The 22,349-nt window shown below is 44.9% G+C and overlaps 1 protein-coding gene across 1 annotated transcript in view; it reads right to left on the bottom strand.

The window, feature by feature from the left end:
* LOC134991356 (17-beta-hydroxysteroid dehydrogenase type 6-like) overlaps nt 1-21,539 on the bottom strand; it is a 38,219-nt gene extending 16,680 nt beyond the window's left edge. Inside the window, exons 1-2 of the mRNA XM_063950739.1 lie at nt 21,250-21,539; nt 17,835-18,169 (exon numbers count right to left, since the gene is read on the bottom strand). Of these exons, the coding sequence (XP_063806809.1) occupies nt 17,835-18,162 (328 nt within the window). The 5' untranslated portion in view covers nt 18,163-18,169; nt 21,250-21,539. The remainder of the gene's footprint in view (nt 1-17,834; nt 18,170-21,249) is intronic.
* Between the last annotated feature and the right edge of the window lie 810 nt (nt 21,540-22,349).

Below are 22,349 nucleotides of genomic sequence, written 5' to 3'. Positions count from 1 at the left end.
AAGATTGAACAAACATTCCATGAAAAGATAACCTTATACAAATCAGTTATCAAAAAGGATCTACAAGGTGGGGTCAGCAACCAACCAGTTACAGATCACCTAAAAATGAACCTGGTACTCTGCGTCACATGATAGATCATGTGCCTATTCCCATATAGGATGCTGACCGTTCCAACATTCTATTGCATCTTGAGGCAAAATGGATTGGGGATACTCAATCTTTCTGACTCAATGAACAGTTTAGTTTCACCCGTTTTATATCTTTTTATGTTTGTCTTTACTCCCCAACTTTTACAAGTAACCCCCTTGTTTAGGGGGAAGATTGGTTACCCATGGATGTAGTGATTTTTTAGTGATGTACTGTATTAGCCGCCACCTGTGAGGTAACACGCATACTCTATCATTCAGACTGTCAACTGAAGCTGGTTAAATAAGGTTTCTTCATAAAACTTCCAGATAGTAAGTACCAACACCAGGGGCGTAGCCAGAACTTTGTGGGCCCCATATCAATATTTTGAAGGGGCCCCTGTCCCAATGATTTGATAGAGACCTCTGGAGTTGTTAATTATTTTTTAAACAGTATTTTACATAGATACAAATATAATGCGACATAGCAGTGTGAGCAAAAACAGTCAGAGAAAGCACATTGCACAATCAGCATATCAAACTGTTGAGGGAACATCTGTCACAATGTTCACGAGGCAAGGAACATACATTCAATAGGAAATTGAACATCATTCAAAGAAACATTTATGAGAAGACATAGGGGTATATTCAATTAAAGTCGGATCCATTCCGACATGTATTTGTCGGAATCGATCCAACAACCCCTATTCAATCCCATCTAAAATTCAACTTTTTCAAGTCGAATTTTAGATGGGACCTAGAGGAGAGGGTGGTCGAGCCGCGAGGGGACAGCCGGCGGCATCCAGAGGAGATCAGCGCTGCAGCTGGATGTCACTCAGCCGCCCGACCTCACAGCAGCTTCCACCCGGCTCCAACAGCGTGCTGGAGCCGGGTGGAAGCTGCCATGAGGTCGGGCGGGTGAGGGACATCCAGTTGCAGCGCTGATCGTAGCGCTGATCTCCTGTATTTCCACCGCCTGTCCACCCGTCTCCCTGCGGCTCCCCCCCCCCCCCCCTTGCCTCCTCTGGGTCCATCTCATTCCGACATCACTGATGTCGGATTGAGATAGTCGAAAAGGGGGCCAAAACCTGTCAGATTTGGCCCCTTTTTCGACATCAACATGTGGATCGGCAGCTATTCCGCCGATCCACGTGCTTTTCGACAAGTCGAATGCCTCGACTTGTCGAAAAGCTCTGAATAGGTCGAATCAGGATTCGACCTCAAAAAGTCGAAAACTGCCGTCTTTTCGACAGACGGCAGTTTTCGACAGCAATTGAATATACCCCATAGTATATTTAGAACAGGGGATGCTCATTTGTGAGCACTTCAAGGTTATACCATGAAGTTAAAGACACCGCCATCTGCAGTGAATCTTGAAGGGAGGGGATAAATATTTAAACATGGGGTAATAAACGTGCATAAAAAAAAAAAAAAAAAAAAAAGAGAATTCTGCCTGTTTTTCTTTATTAGGGGACATCCAATCCATTTGAAGTAGATAAGAAGCCCTGGGTAAAAATAAAGACAACACCAATGTATCAGAGGAGATCCATTGAGATAATATGGTTTTCCTCACTGCAGCTGCTAACTTAGCTAACAATAATCATTGTCCAACCTGAGGTCTGACCAGTACAGGAGTCGGATATATGTCCCAAAGGGCCCACTCCGGAGTAAGAGTAACAGTGATATAAGGGTCTTTTATGTACTGGCACAGAGTCATCCAAAATATACGGACCTCGTCCTCGGGGCAGCTCCACATACAGTGGTATAGATCTGCGTCTGGGGCCGTACATTTAAAATGCTGAGCCTGAAGATGTGCCCATCAGCATCCGTAGTTTCAGGATGTAATATGCTCTATGGAGCAGTTTGTACTGAATCTCTACATATGAAGCCGACACTAATGTCTTATTGAGACGGGTGAAGGCAGTCAGGAGCAAAGTGATTGAAATGTTAGGTAAATCTGTGGTCCACTTTGCCATTCCAGTTTGTAAAAGTGTCTAAATGAATTTGTTTTCTAATATGGGAATACAATAAAGAAGTAGCACATACCCTGACACCCAAATGTCTTATAAAAGATCCTAGTTTATTGGGAACATTGGAATTACTCAAGTGAGGAATCACACTAGAAACATAACTCCGCAATTGGAAATATGCAAATAACGGGATGTATAGTTCTGGGTATCTTTTTTGCAACTGGGGAAAGATCAACATTTTAGAACAATCCTTAGTAAGAATATGGGAGAATCAACCAAAGACCACCTCTATGCCATGTGGCATAGTCGGAAGAGCTCCGAGACAAGGAAATATGAGTGTGGACTGATTGGTGGAGTGAGAGAAACAGAGTTATGTGCTGAGATACCCAATTGTGAACGAGAGAGACGCCAGGCCGTGCAAGTAGTAGTTATTAATAAATTATCAGAGATAATGGAAGGGAAGTCAGAGGGTTTCATATGCAATAAACAATGGCATTGATCCAGTCCATTGCATACCTGTAATTTGTTGCCAGAGAGTAACTCCTGATACAGAGTAAATTAATACAGCCAGAGGCAGGGGATTGGCACAGCTTGAACATAGAGAACCTAGGCTTTTCCCCCAACCAAATAAAATTGCTAATTACCCTATTTAGCATCTTCAAATCTGATTCTTTCAGTAGCAAAGGGAGCATTTGAATGATATGTAACAAGCGCGGGAACAAAATAATTTTAATGAGGTGGCAAGTGATGCCAAGATTGGAAATCTAATAAGGTACGCGCTATCACCCCAGGAAAATTAACTATATAAATCATGTGGGTTCGCTGGAATGTTGAGGCCTAGATATTGAAATGAGGAGATGGCAAAATAAAAGGGAAGGTGTCAGACCAGTTCTGTGACGCACCCGCACGTAGAGCTAGAGCTTTAGTTTTTGATTTATTTATCAGGAATCCCGAAACACTCTCAAAGTCATGTAACAGTTGTAGGAAGCCCGGAAATGCCTCTGGGGATTAGTAAAATAGAGCAACAGATCGTCTGCATATGCATCTGCATCGTCTGCAGCGACAGTAAATCAGATATTTATTGGGCTTTGGCTATCGAGGCAGCACTAAAAGCAACGGGGTCAGATACACCCTGCAGTATATGCCGTCTCTGGCAGGAGAAGCTGGCGGACTGGCCATCATCGGTGATGTGGCTTTCATTTCCCGCTGGACCCGTGCAACCTCTTTGTGATTTTGCATACATTTCTCCATGTATTAGAGAACAGGAACAAATTTAATTGGGGAGGGGAAGACTTGTACAGTGTGGAAATATGCGATAACAAAAAGAAACCGTGCAGTGGCGGTACTATATGATCCTGACTAGCAGGGGGTTTATAAACAGTAGTCTGTGCTATCCTTAGCGTGAAACAGGCAATCAACCACAGTGGGCCAATAATGGGAAACTCTGGCCAACCAGTAGCAATAGATTACTGCAAACAGCGCTTTAGTTGGAGGGAGAGCAATTGCAGGTGTCAGAAACACAAGACTGCTGTGTGAAGGCCAGGTATCCCTATGATGAGGAGAATGGCCTAGGAATCAGATGCCCAGCCACGCACCCAGGTGCTGCGCATTTCAGGAAGTCACAAGGGACATGAGCCTTAGCCATGCACTCACCACTGCCTACAGGGTCTGTCCAGGGGTCAAGGAGGAGTCAGTCCTGACGACTCTCACAAGGGTGAGTTGGGAGTCTTGAGGTGGTGGGTACAGGGAGGGGTAGCAGACAATCCCTAACTGGTGGCGAACGGAGCATCTGGAGGGCCAGAAGACTTATATGCGGTAGTATTGCAACTCGCTGCGATCAAGCAGACATCCACCAACCTTTGTGTCCACGTGGTGTACCCTGCAGCCGGCACCAGAGAGGCTCAAGACTTTGACTGCTGGGGGAAACCGGGAAGAGGTAGCCATCAGTATTTGACACAATAGCTGAGGGGCCAAAAAACTCAGCCGGTGATAACTTCAACACCCACTGGGTCAGAGCAGGAGCTGGCGGTCTAGTGCATTCGTCCGGCCTGCAGGAGCACTGAGGACAGGGAAGCCAGAGATTGTGACCACAGAGAGGTATGAGACAGACAGCCACTAGTGCAGGGTAATATAGCAGAGGATCCGGGAGTCCCGTTGGCGTTGTATTCGCCACAGAGGCTGACGAGATGTCTGCAGTCCTGCGCACCCGCCCAACACCCTGTCCGGTAGCGGGAACTCTCAATATGGCAGCTGCAGATGGGGATAGGAGACAACAAGCCGCGGGACACAGAATCCACGATGCTGGGAGCCCAGCCAGTGATGTTATTGCCACCAGTCAGGTCGAATCAGGTACCTACAGTCCAGCGTGCACAAGCTCCGGGAACAGCCGGGTAGGTCCAAGATGATGGCAGAGAGTGTTGACATTTTACAAACGCCTCAATTCCGGGGATTAACATGCGGTGGGGAGCCGGAACAAGCATCCTCTTGCCCACCACTATCTCTGTATGTACCCAGGTGTTAATTGGGCACTGCTCCCGGCACTAAAGTTGGTACTAGAGCACTTGGTAAAGAGAGAAGCAGAGAGCTCGGTAAAAGTGCGGCCAGCAGCTAGATCCGCCCACCGGAAGTCAGTCGGAGTTATGCCCCATAGAAGTTCCCTAATCACAAGATGTCAGTACACATTATGCAACACAGTATCACTAATTCACATTACAGTGTCCTCAGTCCATATTACTTAACATTACAGTTCCTCAGTTCATTCTATACCACATTACAATGAGCAGGTCCAGGAGCATAACTAGATATATTATAGGTACCAAGGCAAATGTTTTAACACCTAATGGTGTAGCTGTGACCGGGAAGAAGATGGGCTCCTCTCAGCTCTGGTCCCCATAGCAGCTGCACTCCCTGCACCTATGGTAGCTAGGCCCTTGGCCAACACAGATCAAATTCTTCAACTGACAACCACCCCCCCAAAAAAAACAAAAAAAAAACAAAAACAGACACCACAAACATTAGACTATTGACCCAGATGGAAATGGTCAGCAACTGCCTCTGGGTACGCTTATGTCTATAATGCAGAACACTTATTTATAAACTATTGTCAACACCTGGCTTATTTAAGTAAACAATACCATACTAATCTATGCACGGTTATTATATTGTTACTAAACAACTGAACTACAGTATAAAACAGGTCTTCTCAGGTTACTTTACACTTCCCCTGTTTAAAACCAGGGAGGGAACTATTGTACCAGTATCGGACAAGTACAGTGTGCCTGGCTAGGCAATGAACAGGCCCAAGGGTCTGGTTCTTCCTGATGAGACAGTCCATAGGAGTTCCTGTGGTTCTTGCACTTTTCAATGAGAAATAATAAAATTATATGTTTGCAAGACCAAGCCCCACTTCACAAACTATCCATTCTCCCTTGTGCTCCACTGTAGCCAGATAAGGGGCTTATGGTCATCACAATAGAAAACTCCTGGCCTTAGAGATGAGACTGCAATTTACGACGATCCACACTATTCCCAAGCATTACTTTTTCACTGTGGCATATACCAATAGCTTGTGGAAGAGAGATGCCACAGGGTGCTCCTGACCATCCTTCCCCACCTGGCTTAGCATTGATCTGCACAATGAACCACGGGCCTGATTCAGGTTTGTTAGCAAAGCAGAAAATGCACACAACTGGACAAAACCATGTTGCCTAGATTGCGGTGGGTTATATTGTTTTAGTGCAGGATAAATACTGTCAGCTTTTGCATGTAGCCCACAAATGTTACAGCTCTTTATTTTTACACTGCAAATTAAATTTCAGTTTTAACACACCTCACCCAAATCTAACACTCTCTGCACATTACATCTGCCCCACCTGGAATGCAGCATGGTTTTGCCCAGTTGTGTGCTTTTTTGGTTTGCTAACAAACCTGAATCAGGCCCCATGTCCAGAAGTCTGTGGCTTCTAGCACGGAGTGGTTGGAAAACACACTTTTCAGTCTGTTAAATGCCCGCTCACAGTCATCCGTTCACTTTTTGTGTCAATTGCACTTCTCGGATTTTAAATCAGTCAAGGGTTTGGCAAGGGAAATTTTGGTAATATTTGGCCATGTCCAGGTACGCTCAAATGTGCTTTTGATTAGTGGTCTTGTCTCCACCAACAAAATTCTGCAAATACAACATACTCATCTGATATTTGTCTGGTCAGAAATTCAACCCTTCCTGTGCAATTAGGTTTATTGACTCAAGGGCTAATTCAGACCTGTTCGCTCGCTAGGGTTTTTTTGCAGTCCTGCATTCGCATAGTCGCCGCCCATAGGGCAGTGTATATTAGCTTTGCAAGTGTGCGGACGCATGTATAGCAAAGCTGTACGAACAGATTTTGTGCAGTCTCTGAGTAGCCCTGGACTTACTCAGCCGCTGCGAACCCTTCAGCCTGTCTAGGACCGGAATTGATGTCAGGAACCCTCCCTGCAAACTCCTGGACACACCTGCGTTTTCCAAACACTCCCTGAAAATGGTCAGTCGACACCCACAAACGGATTCTTCCTGTCAATCTCCTTGCAATCGCCCCTGCGAATGGATCCTACGCACAAACCCTTCGCTGAGCAGCGATCCGCTTTGTATCGTGCGACGCGCCTGTGCATTGCGGTGCATACGCAGTTTAGACATGATCGCCCACTGTACAAAAACACAGCCTAGCGATCAGGTCTGAATTAGGCCCTCAGTCAAGTGCGACAGGTGGTCCTTCCATGCTTCATTGAAGATGGCTATGTGGTACAAGTATACCTAGGCAAGCTCTTGACATCCTCTCAACAGATTATCTACAATATGATGGTACATGGCTTGGGCACTCTTTATACAGAAGGATATAGCAGTGAACTGAAATAGCCCAGAGTGGTGAATAAAGAGCACTCTTGTGCCTCACTGTTTAGGGGTATCTGGCAGTACGTCTTACTAAGGTCCAAGATAGACACAAATCAGGTAACCCCAGCTAATCAAGGAGCTCATCTTTGGGAGGCATATGGGTTATTATATATCACCATGACCTTATACAATTCCCTAAAATCCACACAGATTGTTGTGTTTCCATCCTTTTTGGGAAATAACATGACCCCAGCTGTCCATGGGCTGTTGAAGGGCACAATGAGTTCTATTTCCATCACATCACTAACCACTTGATTTGTCATAGCCGACACTTTTAAGTCCACACTATGATAGCAGCTTAATCAGCCAGTCCTCTCCGGTGTCCACATTATGACCCATCAATGCAGTATGCCAAGATCTGGTGGTAAAGCGGGTCATTTAGCTCACAGTCACCCTTTGCATCTGCTGTTACTGACTCATGTACAACTGGTTTCCCAATCTCTTTTTAGTGGTGGTCAGTAAGTCTGAGATGGTGTCAGCCTTTGGCTCATCCAAAAGGCAGGCAGAAGATGGTTACTGCACCTACCTCTCTAGTTAGACAGCTTATGTATTTCTTTATGTGGTACAGTATGTACTTAACCATCTGCTTGAATGGTCAAAGGATCCACATAATTAACCTTAGTCTGATATTCATTGAACATGAGCCAACTGCATCAACTACTGAAGAAAGATTTAGTGGGACAACTAGAGAGAAGAAAAAAGGGATGTATAAAGTATAACTGGGGGGGGGGGGGACACACAAAAATAGTCAGCAATGGTAAATTAAGGAAAACTCAAGTCTCTAAGGAAACGTTATCTACAACAAAACTAGCAGATCAGGGAATTACAAAACTTAAGTGTATGCTTGCAAATGCAAGAGGCCTAACAAGTAAAATGGGGGAATTAGAAATGATTGCACTTAATGATCAATATGATATTATAGGCATTACAGAGACATGATGGGATGATTCTCACGACCAGACAGCAAACATGGAGGGGTACACTCTCTTCAGGAGAGATAGGACTAATAAAAAGGGAGGGGGTGTTCATCTTTATCTTCAGCCATTCTTAAAACCGTATTTAAAGGAGGTCATTTACGAGGGGACTGGAAATAACGTGGAGTCATTATAGGTTGAGATTTTGAGTGGGGGTAAAGATACAAAGAAGCTTTTAATAGGGACATACTACAAACTACCAGATATTAGTGTGTGTCTGACAAATTACAACTCTTGTAGCAAATCGAAAAAGCTGCAGGAATGGGGTAGATAATCATCATTAGGGACTTTAATTACCCGGACATAAACTGGAACACCGAAACAGTAAATACAGCTAGGGGTAACAGGTTCTTAAACATGCTAAAACATCATTACTTGTCCCAGGTAATCAAGGAACCAAATAGACTTAGGACTATACTGGACCTAGTACTAACTAATAATGTGGAGATATTATCAAATACTAAAGTAGGGGGATCTTGGGAAATAGCGATTATAATAGGATCACATTCGATATTAGCTTCCAAAAACAACACTATAAGGGTCTAACTAGGAATTTTAACTTTAGAAAAGCTAATTTCAACTTGCTGAAACAAGCAATGAAGGACATCAATTGGGAAATTGTATTTCATGGTAAGAATATGTCTGAAATGTGGGATGTTTTTACAAATTAGCTCAATAAGTACATTCATTTGTTCATTCCCAAAGGTCAACAAAAACAGGAGTAGTAAATTCAAACCGATGTGGCTTAATAAGGTGGTCAAGGAGCAAATGGATAAAAAAGGGCGAGCTTTCAAAGCATTTAAGTCTGACGGGAGGGCGGAATCATTCCGGTACTACAAGGAATGTACCAAAATGCAAAAAAGAAAATCAGAGCAGCTAAAATAGAAGACGAAAAATAAAATCGCCCAGGAGAGTAAAAAAAACACTAAAAAGTTAAGTATATACAGGTTGAGTATCCCATATCCAAATATCCGAAATACGGAATATTCCGAAATACGGACTTTTTTGAGTGAGAGTGAGATAGTGAAACTTTTGTTTTTTGATGGCTCAATGTACACAAACCTTGTTTAATACACAAAGTTATTAAAAATATTGTATTAAATGACCTTCAGGCTGTGTGTATAAGGTGTATAAGAAACATAAATGAATTGTGTGAATGTACCCACACTTTGTTTAATGCACAAAGTTATAAAAAATATTGGCTAAAATGACCTTCAGGCTGTGTGTATAAGGTGTATATGAAACAAATACATTCTGTGCTTAGACTTGGGTCCCATCACCATAATATCTCATTATGGTATGCAATTATTCCAAAATACAGAAAAATCCGATATCCAAAATACCTCTGGTCCCAAGCATTTTGGATAAGGGATACTCAACCTGTAAACGGTAAAAGGTTAAAAAAGGAGAATATTGGACCATTACAGGGCGAGTGTTATGCACACCAGTGCCTGCAGGAATGTACTGGTGTTTGAACGGATAGGTATGCAAAACAAATGAACTCACAGACAGACTGGGGAATATGACATTACATACACAGAAGGTGATAGGGTAACAAAATACACACAAAGGCCCTCATTCCGAGTCGTTCACTCGTTAATTTTCTTTGCATCGCAGCGTTTTTCTGCTTAGTACGCATGCGCAATGTTCGCACTGCGACAAGTAATTTTGCTATGAAGATAGTTTTTTTACTCACGGCTTTTTCTTCGCTCCGGCGATCGTAATGTGATTGACAGGAAATGGGTGTTACTGGGCGGAAACACGGCGTTTTATGGGCGTGTGGTTAAAAACGCTACTGTTTCCGGAAAAAACGCGGGAGTGGCTGGAGAAACGGGGGAGTGTCTGGGCGAACGCTGGGTGTGTTTGTGACGTCAAACCTGGAACGACAAGCACTGAACTGATCGCAGATGCCGAGTAAGTCTGAAGCTACTCTGAAACTGCTAAGTAGTTTGTAATCGCAATATTGCGAATACATCGTTCGCAATTTTAAGAAGCTAAGATTCACTCCCAGTAGGCGGAGGCTTAGCGTGTGTAACTCTGCTAAAATCGCCTTGCGAGCGAACAACTCGGAATGAGGGCCAAAGTGAACAGAGAAGCCCAGAGGCTAAGGAACTGGGTGTCTCCCTAGTATTAGTAATGCTCAGATGGGAAAAGCAAGATGTGTTTTAATACGTAGAGAACCCGAAATGCTGTTGCTAAGGGCAACAGCAAAACCCTAAAGGGTTACCAACGGGTGTGGCAGTAAACTCCTTGGTCAGAGATGGAATGATAGACACAAGGAGAGTCTCCACAATCCTAATTCTCACTTGCAGTGCACAGGTTCAGCTTACTGCCACTAAACTGACACCTGACACCTTGCACAGTGAGACAGGATTTAGGCAGGCAAGTCTTAGAATACAGCCGCAAACTTGCTAAGTTCACAGAGTAGTAAAAGAACCCCAGCAAGTTAAACGACTGACTCCAGTCTTACTGCTAGGTCTGGATTGGCAGAGTGTAGTACCAAATCCCCAGGCCTATTTGCAGTAAGCAACAACAAATACAAAGCTACACAGTACTGGCTAACTTTCAGGAACTGACTAACCAACAAAGATTCAGCAGCATCTGCTTAACCTGAGAAGAGGCCTTATAAAGCAGGTGCTGTCCACGCCCCACACAGACCTCACAGACTGTGAGCACAAAAACCAGCACCGGATCCCCTGCCGTGCACAGAGCCTGTAACCACTGCACAGCAAAGACCCGAACCGGAGTATCAGCTGCGCTCAGGTTACTCCGCTAGCACTTGTCTCCCGGTTGCCATGACGACGTGGCAGCACAGGGCAGGAGACCCTAACAGTACCCCCCCTCTGACGAGGGGTCAAAGAACCCCTTCCACCGGGTTTATCGGGGAACTGCGAGAAGAAAGAGCGTATCAGTCTGGGGGCATGAAGATCACAACTGCGCACCCACGACCGCTCCTCCGGGCCATACCCCTTCCAGTGCACCAAAAATGACAGCCGACCCCGAACCATCTTGGAGTCAAGAATCCTTTCAACAACAAACTCCCTCTGGCCACGTATCAGAAGAGGGGAAGGTCTTCCACTGGAAGAAGGATTACTAATCGCCCGTTTTAAAATGGAACAATGAAATGTTTTATTGATACCCAAAGAACGCGGCAGATCTAACTGAAATGCCACCGGATTGATAACCCTGGTGATCTTATAAGGGCCGATGAACCGGGGGCCTAACTTATGAGATGGCTGTCTCAACTTCAAATTCTTGGTAGACAACCAGACAAAGTCTCCTAATTTGAAGCTGCAGGGTCTTTTCCGCTTATCAAAAACCCTTTTGGTCACTAATGACACAGACACAAGGGCTTTCTTCACTTTCCGCCAAATACCTCTAAGGACCGAAACTACAGAGGAACCACCAGGCGTGGAGTCCAGGGGGTCAAAAGAATTGACCTTAGGATGATGCCCATACACACAAAGGAAGGGAGAGATCCCTGTAGCAGAGTGAGCCGCGTTGTTATAGGCAAACTCCGCCATGGACAGATGAGCAACCCAGTCAGTCTGACACTTGGAGACATAACACCTGAGGAACTGCTCCAAGGACTGGTTCACCCTTTCAGTCTGCCCATTAGACTGCGGATGGTAGCCTGACGACAAGCTGACAGAAATCTGGAGATCGGAACAAAATGCCCTCCAGAATTTGGCCACAAACTGGGATCCGCGGTCAGAGACCACATCAAGTGGCAACCCGTGGAGACGCACAACATGCAGCATAAATAATTCAGACAGGCGTCTGGCCGATGGCAGCCTAAGCAGTGGAACGAAGTGCGCCATCTTCGAAAACCTGTCAACGACAACCCAGATGGCTGTCATCCCCGAGGATTTGGGCAAGTCCACCACAAAATCCATTGAAATGTGGGTCCATGGCTTAGATGGGATAGAGGAGTGGATGTAATGGGCCAACAGGAACCACTCTAGGAGTCTTATTTCGGGCACAGATGTCACATGCCCGAACCCACTGATCCACATCCTTAGCCACCGAGGGTCACCACACCGCCCTAGATAGCAACTCCCGAGTTCTGGCAATACCCGGGTGACCTGCCGACTTCTTGGCATGGAATTCCAGGAACACTCGCTGTCTTAACCTAGGAGGCACAAACAAAAGACCTACCGGAAGGTCTGGAGGAGCCTGCTCCTGTGCTCTAAGGACTAATGATAAGAGGTCCTGGGTAATGCCCACTTTAATACATGATGGGGACACAATGGGCAACGGCTCCTCGGTGGTCTCCTGGATTGGAGCAAAACTCCGCGAGAGCGCATCAGCCTTGATGTTTTTTGACCCAGGGTGATATGTTATCAAAAAATTAAAGCGAGCAAAAAACAAAGCCCATCGTGCCTGCCTGGCATTGAGACGCTTCGCTGACTCTAAATATGCCAGATTCTTATGGTCGGTGAGAATTGAGACCACAAACTTAGCCCCCTCAAGCCAGTGTCTCCACTCCTCGAGTGCATCCTTAATAGCCAACAATTCCCGGTTACCCACGTCATAATTCATCTCGGCAGGCGAAAATTTACGGGAAAAGTAAGCACAGGGATGAAGGCGATTATCAGACACTCCCATCTGAGAAAGCACTGCCCCAATTCCCATCTCAGAGGCATCCACCTCCACCACAAAAGGACGCTCTGGATCTGGGTGTCGCAGCACCTTGGCCGAAACAAATGCCCTTTTGAGACGGGCAAAAGCCGCTTTAGCCTCACAAGACCAGTGAGCAACATCCGCCCCTTTCTTAGTGAGTGCCACCAAGGGCGCCACTATAGACGAAAATCCAGCGATAAATAGTCTATAAAAATTCGCAAAGCCCAGGAAACGCTGAAGCGCCTTCAAACTAGTGGGCTGCACCCAATCCAGGACTGCCTGTACCTTGGAACCCTCCATTTGGAAACCTTCTGGGGAGATAATATATCCTAGAAATGCGATTTGCTGAACTTCAAATATTTTTTGAAATATTGCATATACCCTGAAATTGCATTTTTCCCATAAGCGCTTTAGACCTGCCTGTCTTAGTAGTTGTGGTTTGACCTTCATTGTGTACTTACTGCATAGGATACTTTTAGTTACTTGTCTCTTCGTTCACAGTCATCATTAAAAAGCAAAATTTGCTCTTTTACCAGGCAAACATGAGTTCATCTCGAAGATCTTGCTTAAATTATCCTGATGTATTTTGGTTACATTTGTGGCGAATACACATTCCCCAAGCAAAGAAAAGACATCACTGAATTTGTGAAACAGGCAGATATTGCATATTTTGGTATAAAGCTTGGTGATCAAGATAAGCCCTGGGCTCCCTAGAAAGTCTGTAAAACTTGCATAGACAATCTTCACCAGTGGACATATGGAAAAAAAAAAAAAAAAAAAAAATAAGTTTTAACTTCGGTGTGCCTATGGTGTGGTGGGAACCCAGAAACCACTCTGATGACTACTATTTTTGTGCTGTTAGTGTTAAAGGTTTCAATAAACACATGACTGTGACAACCACTCCTAGAAAAGAAAATCATACAAGCAGCGGTTTCTAAAGCAATAAATGTCAAAAATTTACCATGTTTATAAGGTTGTTTCATCAAATAAATATTTTGAGTGTCTTGAGTTTCTTTTGAAGTGATTTGTAGTAATTTCTGTATGTTAAGTTACACAGTTCTGCAAATCCAAAATTTAATATGCATTTTACTGTTTTTCATGGGGTACCCAATTATCTTAAAAAGTAGAGCCAATCTGGGAAAAACAATGTCATATTCAGAATCAGCACCCTTAAATTACCCTAATAAGACTGAATAATTCATGACTATATGTGACGCTCTGATAGACCCCTCAATTTGCCCTTAATGAGCCCTTTTATTTAGTGGATCAGACCAGCAACCCTGAAGGGGTTAATACCCCTTCCTCCTAGTCCCTGGATGACGTGAGCTGCAGCCCCAAAACACGGGGGGTACAAGGACCTGGGAATTTTTCTATCACTGCTGCCGAGAGCGGGAAGTCAAGGAAGCAGGGGATTGGAAGAGAGGTGTCGAGGCGGGGTTCACGCCTGAGGAGAACCGGGAGGAGGACACGCGCGGTGTGCGGAGGAAGAGGGACTGCTGAGGAGACACAGGGGAGCCGCCAATGAGAGGGGAGCCGCTGGTAAGAGGACGAGAGTTGTCGGTGAGCCGGTTGGAGCTGCTGCGGAGGTAAATGTGGCCGCTGAGGTGAGCACTGCTGGAAGGGGAGCCGCTGTGAGGAAACTGTGCACCTGCCTTTGGCTGGGGAGCCCGAAGCTGCCGCCCGCACGTAGTTACTAGCAACTCCAGTATTGCTGCCCGCTGATTTGAAGGTGCAAGTGGGGAGTAAAGAAAAGTGGGGTCACCTTGATATTCAGAGAAGAGCAGCATCCAGGTACCTCTTCACCCCAATCCTTCTCACCTTTCCTGTCAGGGACTGTGAGCCTCCAGATTACTTACACCTCTCACTGAAATACTGTATATCACAGCTCCAAGGGAAGCTTAGAGGGAAAGTTGTTATTAATTCTGTGTCCTCAGGCCCTCATTCCGAGTTGTTCGCTCGCTAGCTGCTTTTAGCAGCATTGCAAACGCTAGGCCGCCACCCTCTGGGAGTGTATCTTAGCTTAGCAGAATAGCAAACGAAAGAGTAGCAGAATTGCTACTAAATATTTTCTTGCAATTTCTGAGTAGCTCCAGTCCTACTCCTAGATTGCGATCAGCTCGGTCCATTTAGTTCCTGGTTTGACGTCACAAACACGCCCTGCGTTCAGCCAGCCACCCCCGCGTTTTTCCCTGACACGCCTGCGTTTTTTAGCACACTCCCGGAAAACGCTCAGTTACCACCCAGAAACGCCCCTTTCCTGTCAATCATTCACCGATCAGCAGTGCGACTGAAAAGCGCCGCACGAACACCAGCAAATCTGCTAAGTTTTGTGTAAAATAACTTAGCACATGCGCGCTCCGTACCATGCGCATTTAGCAACAAATCGCAGCATAGCGAAAATCGGCAACGAGCGAACAACTCGGAATGACCACCTCAGTTCTTATCTCAGCATGCAATTAAACTCTCCAGTATCTCAACTAAAGGCTGTTACCTGAATGTACTTAAACTATTTCCCTTTGCTTCTCAATTAAATTCTGATACCTGCATGCTGACTGCCTTCGGCTAAATATACTTGTTAATGCACGTTCCTTTACAGACTGAGCCATGTTAGGACTTTGTGTGCGGATTCTTTACAACCTTTGATCTGCTTGCTTTGAACTGAATATACTACCCGCTACTCAGCATTTACTGAACTCTGCTAATCTGCATTACAGAACTGTGATAGATATTATTCTGCTATTGACTGTGAGCTATTTGCTTCCCTGTTACCTCTAAGACTGGGGATTATAAAAAGTTTACTTAAAGCAACTCCTCGCTACTTAAAGTAGCTATGAATTGAGAGTAGGCTTACAGCTCGAGGTAGATTAAAGTGATAGCGGAGGATATACCACCACCGTGTGGAAGCGTTATAAACTGCCAGGGATAGTTAGTGGTCTTCCATTGATATTCATATTACTCCTGTAATTCTTGTCTTGCAAAACTACTGCTAATTTGCAATGTTCTTATTATGGTGAAGTGCCTTTGTCTTTAACCGTTCAATTATACAGAGGTGACCTGCTGTTCCGGAATAATAAATCTTTTGTCACCGTCCTAACGTGTGGTGACTTGTGTGGAGTTGGGGTTCCTTGTTCCTCTGCCTAGGGTTCCAGCAGATGATCTGGTCTAAGAGAAGTGATCCCGGGTGAGAATTCAGGTACGACCACCGACACCTACACCTGCAATCACATCCCCACCGGTTGAGCCCGTTACATATAGGCATAGTGTTGAACAGTGTAATGGGTGCAGGGGGGATGCAGTAAGGTTCCCGACGGATGGGATGCCTGTGGTCGATACACCAATGCTGGGATCCCAAAGGATGACTCAAGCCTGGCATCTAAATACCAACAGCCGGAATCCTGAACAGCCAGAGGGATGTGCTGGCGTCTTGCTGCGGGGAGGGGGATTATGGTTAGGTTTAGGTACATAGGGCCTAATTCAGAGTTGATCGCAGCAGCAAATTTGTTAGCAGTTGGACAAAACCATGTGCACTGCAGGGGGGGCAGATACAACATGTGCAGGGAGAGTTAGATTTGGGTGTGGTGTGTTCAAACTGAAATCTAAACTGCAGTGTAAAAATAAAGCAGCCAGTATTTACCCTGCACAGAAACAAAATAACCCACCCAAATCTAACTCTCTCCAAATGTTATATATGTCCCACCTGCTGTGCACATGGTTTTGCCCAACTGCTAACAAATTTGCTGCTGCGATCAACTCTGAATTACCCCATAGATGGGGAGGTTAGGGTTAGGCACCAAGCGGGGAAGGTTAGGTTTAGGTAGTGGGGAAGGGATGGTTAGGGTAAGGCATCACCAGGGAGGGTTAAGTTTAGGCACTTACAAGGGAGGGTTAGGGTAGAGGGCAGGGAAGGGTTAGGGTACTTTAGAGGGGGCAGTCGGTATACTGACCGCCAGCATCCTGTCCTTCGGGAAATCATACTGAACCCGTGCAGGGTGTGCCACGCTCATCAGCACACACATCCAGAACGGATTCCCCAGAAGCGGGCCCCGTCACCTTAGGCATACCTCCCAACTTTATTGATGAAGATTTGAGACTCCTACATGGTGAAGCCAAGCGCACTCCCGGAAAGGGGCATGGCCTCTGCAAAAGTGGGCATGGCTTCGCTGTAATACCCGCGATTGCAAACCATGCCTCCTGCACCCGTCACTAATGGGGCATGCCCAGCGCTCTGCGAGCTGTTGGCATGCCCCCAAGACACTCTGTCTCATGTGAATAGATGCTATGCAGAGCAGAGTGACAGGAGGCCTCCCAACTGCCCCCCTCCACTGCAGGACTCTGAGGCCCACAGGTGTGACAGCGGGACAGTCCAAAACAGTTGGGAGGTATGTCTTGAGGTGGGTACACACTAATAGATATATCTGCAGATCAATTGATCTGCAGATATATCTATGTACGGATCGAGCAGTGTGCTGTGCATACACACTGCCCGATCCGTCGGGGGACTGACGTCATGAACTGGGCGGGCGCCCGCCCAGTTCAGCTGTCAATCACCGCCGGCCACCGCAGCATGTGTACGGGTGGTCGGACGACCGCCCCGTACACACACAGCGACGCGCCAATATATCGTTAGATATATTGGCCGTCGGCTGTGCTGTGCGGCCGACGCGATACGTCTGTGAACGACGGAGTTCACAGACGTATCGGCTGTACACACTGGCCGACGGTCCCGCGATATATCGGCCGTTCAAGAGAACGGCCGATATATCGACCAGTGTGTACGGGCCTTTGGTCTTTGCTATCTGCTGTGCTGGTGCCTATGACATTATAGTTTTTGCTGTAATCTGCACAATCTTTGCAACAGAAAGTATATAGTGGGGGGCACCACATGGACACACTTACTCGCTGGCACAGGTATGGGTGAAAGGGTCACTGCTGTACATGAGAGGGCCCACAGCACAATGCACTCTCATTTCTTAAAATGCCCCTTCATAATATACAGAAATAGCATTTCTTTATTGTACGGATATTTGGGTCAACATGTTTCATGCAATTTCCTAAAATATCTTCAGATTAGAGACAATTAGATTACGTAAACACATTCATAAAAGTAAACCGTGGCAGTTTGTTACTAGTGCATTTTCACTTTCTACTTTTCCCAACAACTCCATAAGGATTATAATAACAGAACTGTAAAAGATTAGAAAATAAAAAAATAATCACCTGTATTTCCAACAGCATTTGATACCCACTTGGCAGCAGAGCTCACACTTTCACTGTCAGTAACATCCAGTATTACGGTTTGTAGTCTGCTGGAGGTCTCCTTCTTCAGGTTGTCAGCTCCTGTATCCGTCAGACAAGCAGCAAGAACCCTCATTCCACGTCTGTCCAGCTGCTTCGCCAACAAATTCCCAAATCCAGTGTCACATCCGGTGATGAAGACATATTTATCTGAGAGATTCTCCAGTATCTGACTCTGCCTGTACCATCTGTACAGGAGGATGAGGGCCACCACCAGCAGCACAGGAAGCCACATGATGAAGCATGACATGTTCCTCCTGTAACATGAGTTTTTTCATTAGCGTAGATGTTATGTTTACATTATAAAGTAATATTTAGTCAAAGAATACAATTGCATGAAGTCACATCCCCTCTGAGCAGAATGTAATTTTGTACGCTCAGGAATGCCAGCTCACACATACAGCATTCTGCAAGGGATGTACAGTCTGTAGGCAGTCACTCAGTAGCTCATTTAGCTCCCTGCTGTCCATGAACATTGCAGATGAAAACAGGACCCTAGAGGATCAGAGCTATATAGGGCCAGCTGGGGAGGATTTCTGGGGCGTGGCTTCATAGGGAAGGAGCATGGCCACACTTATGCTCCCTGTAGTTGTGCCCCCTGTATATTTGCCCCCAGTAGAGTTTCGCCCCCTGTAGAGCTGTGCCCCCTGTAACTGGGGCCTCAGTAGAGTTGTGCCCCCTGTAGCTGGAGCCCCAGTAGAGTTGTGCCCCCTGTAGCGCCGCTTACAAAAAATAAATAAATAATAATAATAATAATAATAATAATAATAATAATAATAATAATACTCACCAGCCCTGCTCCTGCATCCCGACCGCTGCGGCTGTCTCCGGCCTCCCGCTCCTTGGATCTATGGGAGAGATATCATGATGTCTCTCACATAGTGCCGCACAGACACTAGAGGTCAATTAGGACATCTAGCGTCTGCTCTTACAATGCTGTGCGGTGACGTCAGACGCACCGCATGGCAGCATGTGGGAGGCGTCAGGCAGCGGCGGCAGCAGCCTTAAGGAAAGAATTCCTGCTTGCCCGCGGCAAGAGCCGGTCCTGGCTCCTTACTTAATATATCTAAGCTAAGAGCTACCTACCTTGGAGCAACCCCATAGTGCCCCACATGGCATATCAGGTCCTGCACCTCCTCCTAATGTAGGATCCTATGTGCCCTTCACAACAGACATATATAGTGGTAGATGCTCAATTAGCTTAGCGATATCATTCATACCTATAGACCATGTAGACCTAATGTATGGCAAACAATTGTGGTCGACCTAATGCGTGTCGACCCAAGTACTGTCGACCGGATACCCGATTATATTACAGTGTGGATTTTTTGGACCTACAGTATTTTTGTACCTATAGTAGTATTAATATCAATCATGGGTGCCACAATCTTTTTGGTTGGGGGTGCTAAGATAGAATTTCATTTTGGCGCCCCTAAATTGCTGAATGTCAACCCCTCAAGGGCAGCTAGACTTACTCATCACACCACCTACCTGATGACAGGGATACCAATCTCTCTATATACTGTACATACACACTCATAGTAGAGGTGTGCATGGGCCATTTTTCGGGTTGTGTTTTGGATCTGGATCTCCTTCGTGTTTTGGATCCGTGGGTATTGGCTTTGGTTTTGGATTTTTTTTTTAAATCATAAAAACCAGCTAAAAAAAAACAAACAAAAAAAAACAACAGGAGACCGACGCTGGAATCCCGACAGCCGGAATCTCAGCGCGCTGGGACTATTCTCACTCGTGGGTGTCCACCACATCCATAGAGTGAAAATAGAACCTGTGGAGAGCATAGCCACTGAGATAGTGTGGCGAGCGCAGTGAGCCCACAAGGGGACTCTTACTGCTCGCCCTGCTGCCAGCATTCTGGCGGGTGGGACGCAGCTGCCGGGATCTTGACAGCTGCTATTCTGCCTGCCAGTAAATAGTATGTATGTCATCCTGAGTAACCTGAGGGTTACTCAGATAACTGATCCATTGATACATCTTGGGCTCAGTGGAGCTGGCAGGAGGCATCTATTTACACAATATGCTCCTGTGGCATTAGCATATTGTCATAATGTATGTATTCTACGTTCCATAAATCACAGATTTAAAATGTTTAAGAAGTCTTTATAAGAGATATATATATATATATATATATATATATATATATATATATATATATATATATATATATATATAATAGTTTTCTTTTATATTTGGCTTATACGACAGACGTACAACTGCCACACTAACCCTCCCAACAGCCAGATACCCCATGCTTGGTCATCCCTGCTGCCAGACACCCCACCTTCTACATTCACCTACCCTGCTGCAAGCACCCCACCTGCAACACCGGCCATCCCTCCTGCCATATACTAAACACCTTCACTATTCTGCCAGGCACCACAGCTGCAGCTATCACCCTGCCTGCTGAGAGAGTGATTACATTTACTTTTCTATGGGTGCATGTACATTATATTTGTAAGAAAAAAGAAAAAAAAAAAGTAGTAGTATAATTGCTTTTCAGACGCAAAATATTGGAAATATAGATAAAAAAAATAAAAAAAACATTGGTTTAACTTACTTAAATTAAAACTTTTTCTTTTGGTTAATTATACTTGCACAAATGCCAGTGTAGATCACCAACACTACACTGCTAATTTCTTTTAAATAGCAGTTTTTAAATTTTTAGGTGCCTGGATAATATGATAACTTACTGAGTTGATGCAGCATCCACAACATTAACTTGACCAAAAGAAAAACACAATCTTCATTCAGTGGGCTGACCATGCCCCCTCTTATGGCTAGTCTTGCCTCTCTGGTTGCTGGCCATACCCATTCAAACTAAACTATTGTCTCCTACCATTACATTACCCCAATGGGCTCTACATGCCCCAAACACTCGCCCATGGCATACCTCCCAACATGACCCTCTCCAGGAGGGACACAATGCTCTGCTACTGGACTTCCCTCTTAATTCATGATTGCCGGTACCTGTTTTGAAGAGGTTAATGGAGCACAGGTGAGGGCAATCATAAATTAAGAGGGAAGTCCAGAAGCAGAGCATTCTGTCCCTCCTGGAGAGGAACATGTTGAGAGGTATGCCATGGCACAAAAAAACAAAAACGTAAGAACCCGTCTTTGAGGATGAAAGTTATTATTGAGCTTAAGCCTTATTTACTTGATTAATAGATTTTTATATTTACACCACAATTTTTTTTTTTTTTATTGTGTTAGACTGAATTGTGTGTAATGTTGTAGAACACTAGCACAGCTTATAACTGCTATAGTATATCACTTGTAAATGTTAATATTACTTACAGTATGCAGAATATAAAATCCTTACCTTTTTCTGTATTACTGTAACATCATGTAACGGTTGAATGATTTCTGCTGATCCTTAGCAACGTGGCATTTCCATCTGAGAGCTAAAAAATGACTGCAGAAGAGACATTGGGCTTAATTTACACAGAGTAAATAAACATAGAGCAGGAAGAGGGAGGAGGCCGAAACACATCTCTGAGGGAAAACTGCCAACCTTGGATGAAATGTACCAGTGTTCCATGCAGTTTTTAGCTCCAAAGGCCAGATTCCCTCTTAATGAGTGATTGTTGTCACATGCGTGGTAAAACCATGCTGCAATGCAGGTGGGACAGTTTTAAAATGTGCACAGAGAGTTAAAGGCCCTACACACTTAAAGATTATCTGTCCAATCTGGCGGATTGGAAAGAAAATCTGGCAATGTCTGAGAGCAAATGACAATCAACCATTTGCTCCCAAAATCCAGAAAATGGACAAAAACGATTGTTCAGATAAATTGGTTTAATGAAACAAACTTAACCAATTTGTCTGAAAGTCTATTTTTGTCTGTTTTCCAGTGTTTGAGAGCAAATGGTCAGGTGTCATTTGCTCCCATACATTACCAGATTTTTGTTCCAACCAGAAAGATTGCACAGATAATCTTTAAGTATGTGCGGCCCTTTATTGATTTGGATGTGGTGTGTTCAAACTGAAATCTAAAATGCAGTGTAAAAATAAAGCTGTTCAGCAATTTGTGGGCTATATGCAAAAGGAGTCAGTATTTACTCTGCATGCAGGGCCAGTGCTAGGGTGTTTGGTGCCCCCACACACCTTCCTGCAAACTATTATTTTGCGCCCTCCCTCACATAGTTAATAAAGGGACAGCAAAAAAGAGGTGTGCTCTCCCATGGAAGGGCCCATTTCAAATTATGCCACACAGTAGCAAAATGTTATTCACATTACAGTGTACATAGTGTCCCTGATTCATATTACACCACATAATAGTTTCCTTTATTCAAGTTATGCCACACAATAGCAAAATCTTATTAACATTTCACTGCATGTAGTGCCCCTGATTAATATTACACCACATACTGTAGTACAGTAGTGCCCCATTCACTTTACGACACACAGTAGGGCCAATTA

This window comes from Pseudophryne corroboree, chromosome 2 (genome assembly GCF_028390025.1).
Source record: "Pseudophryne corroboree isolate aPseCor3 chromosome 2, aPseCor3.hap2, whole genome shotgun sequence".
Lineage (NCBI taxonomy): Eukaryota > Metazoa > Chordata > Amphibia > Anura > Myobatrachidae > Pseudophryne > Pseudophryne corroboree.
Note: the sequence above shows the minus strand (reverse complement) of the source record. Positions and strands in the feature narration are given on the sequence as shown.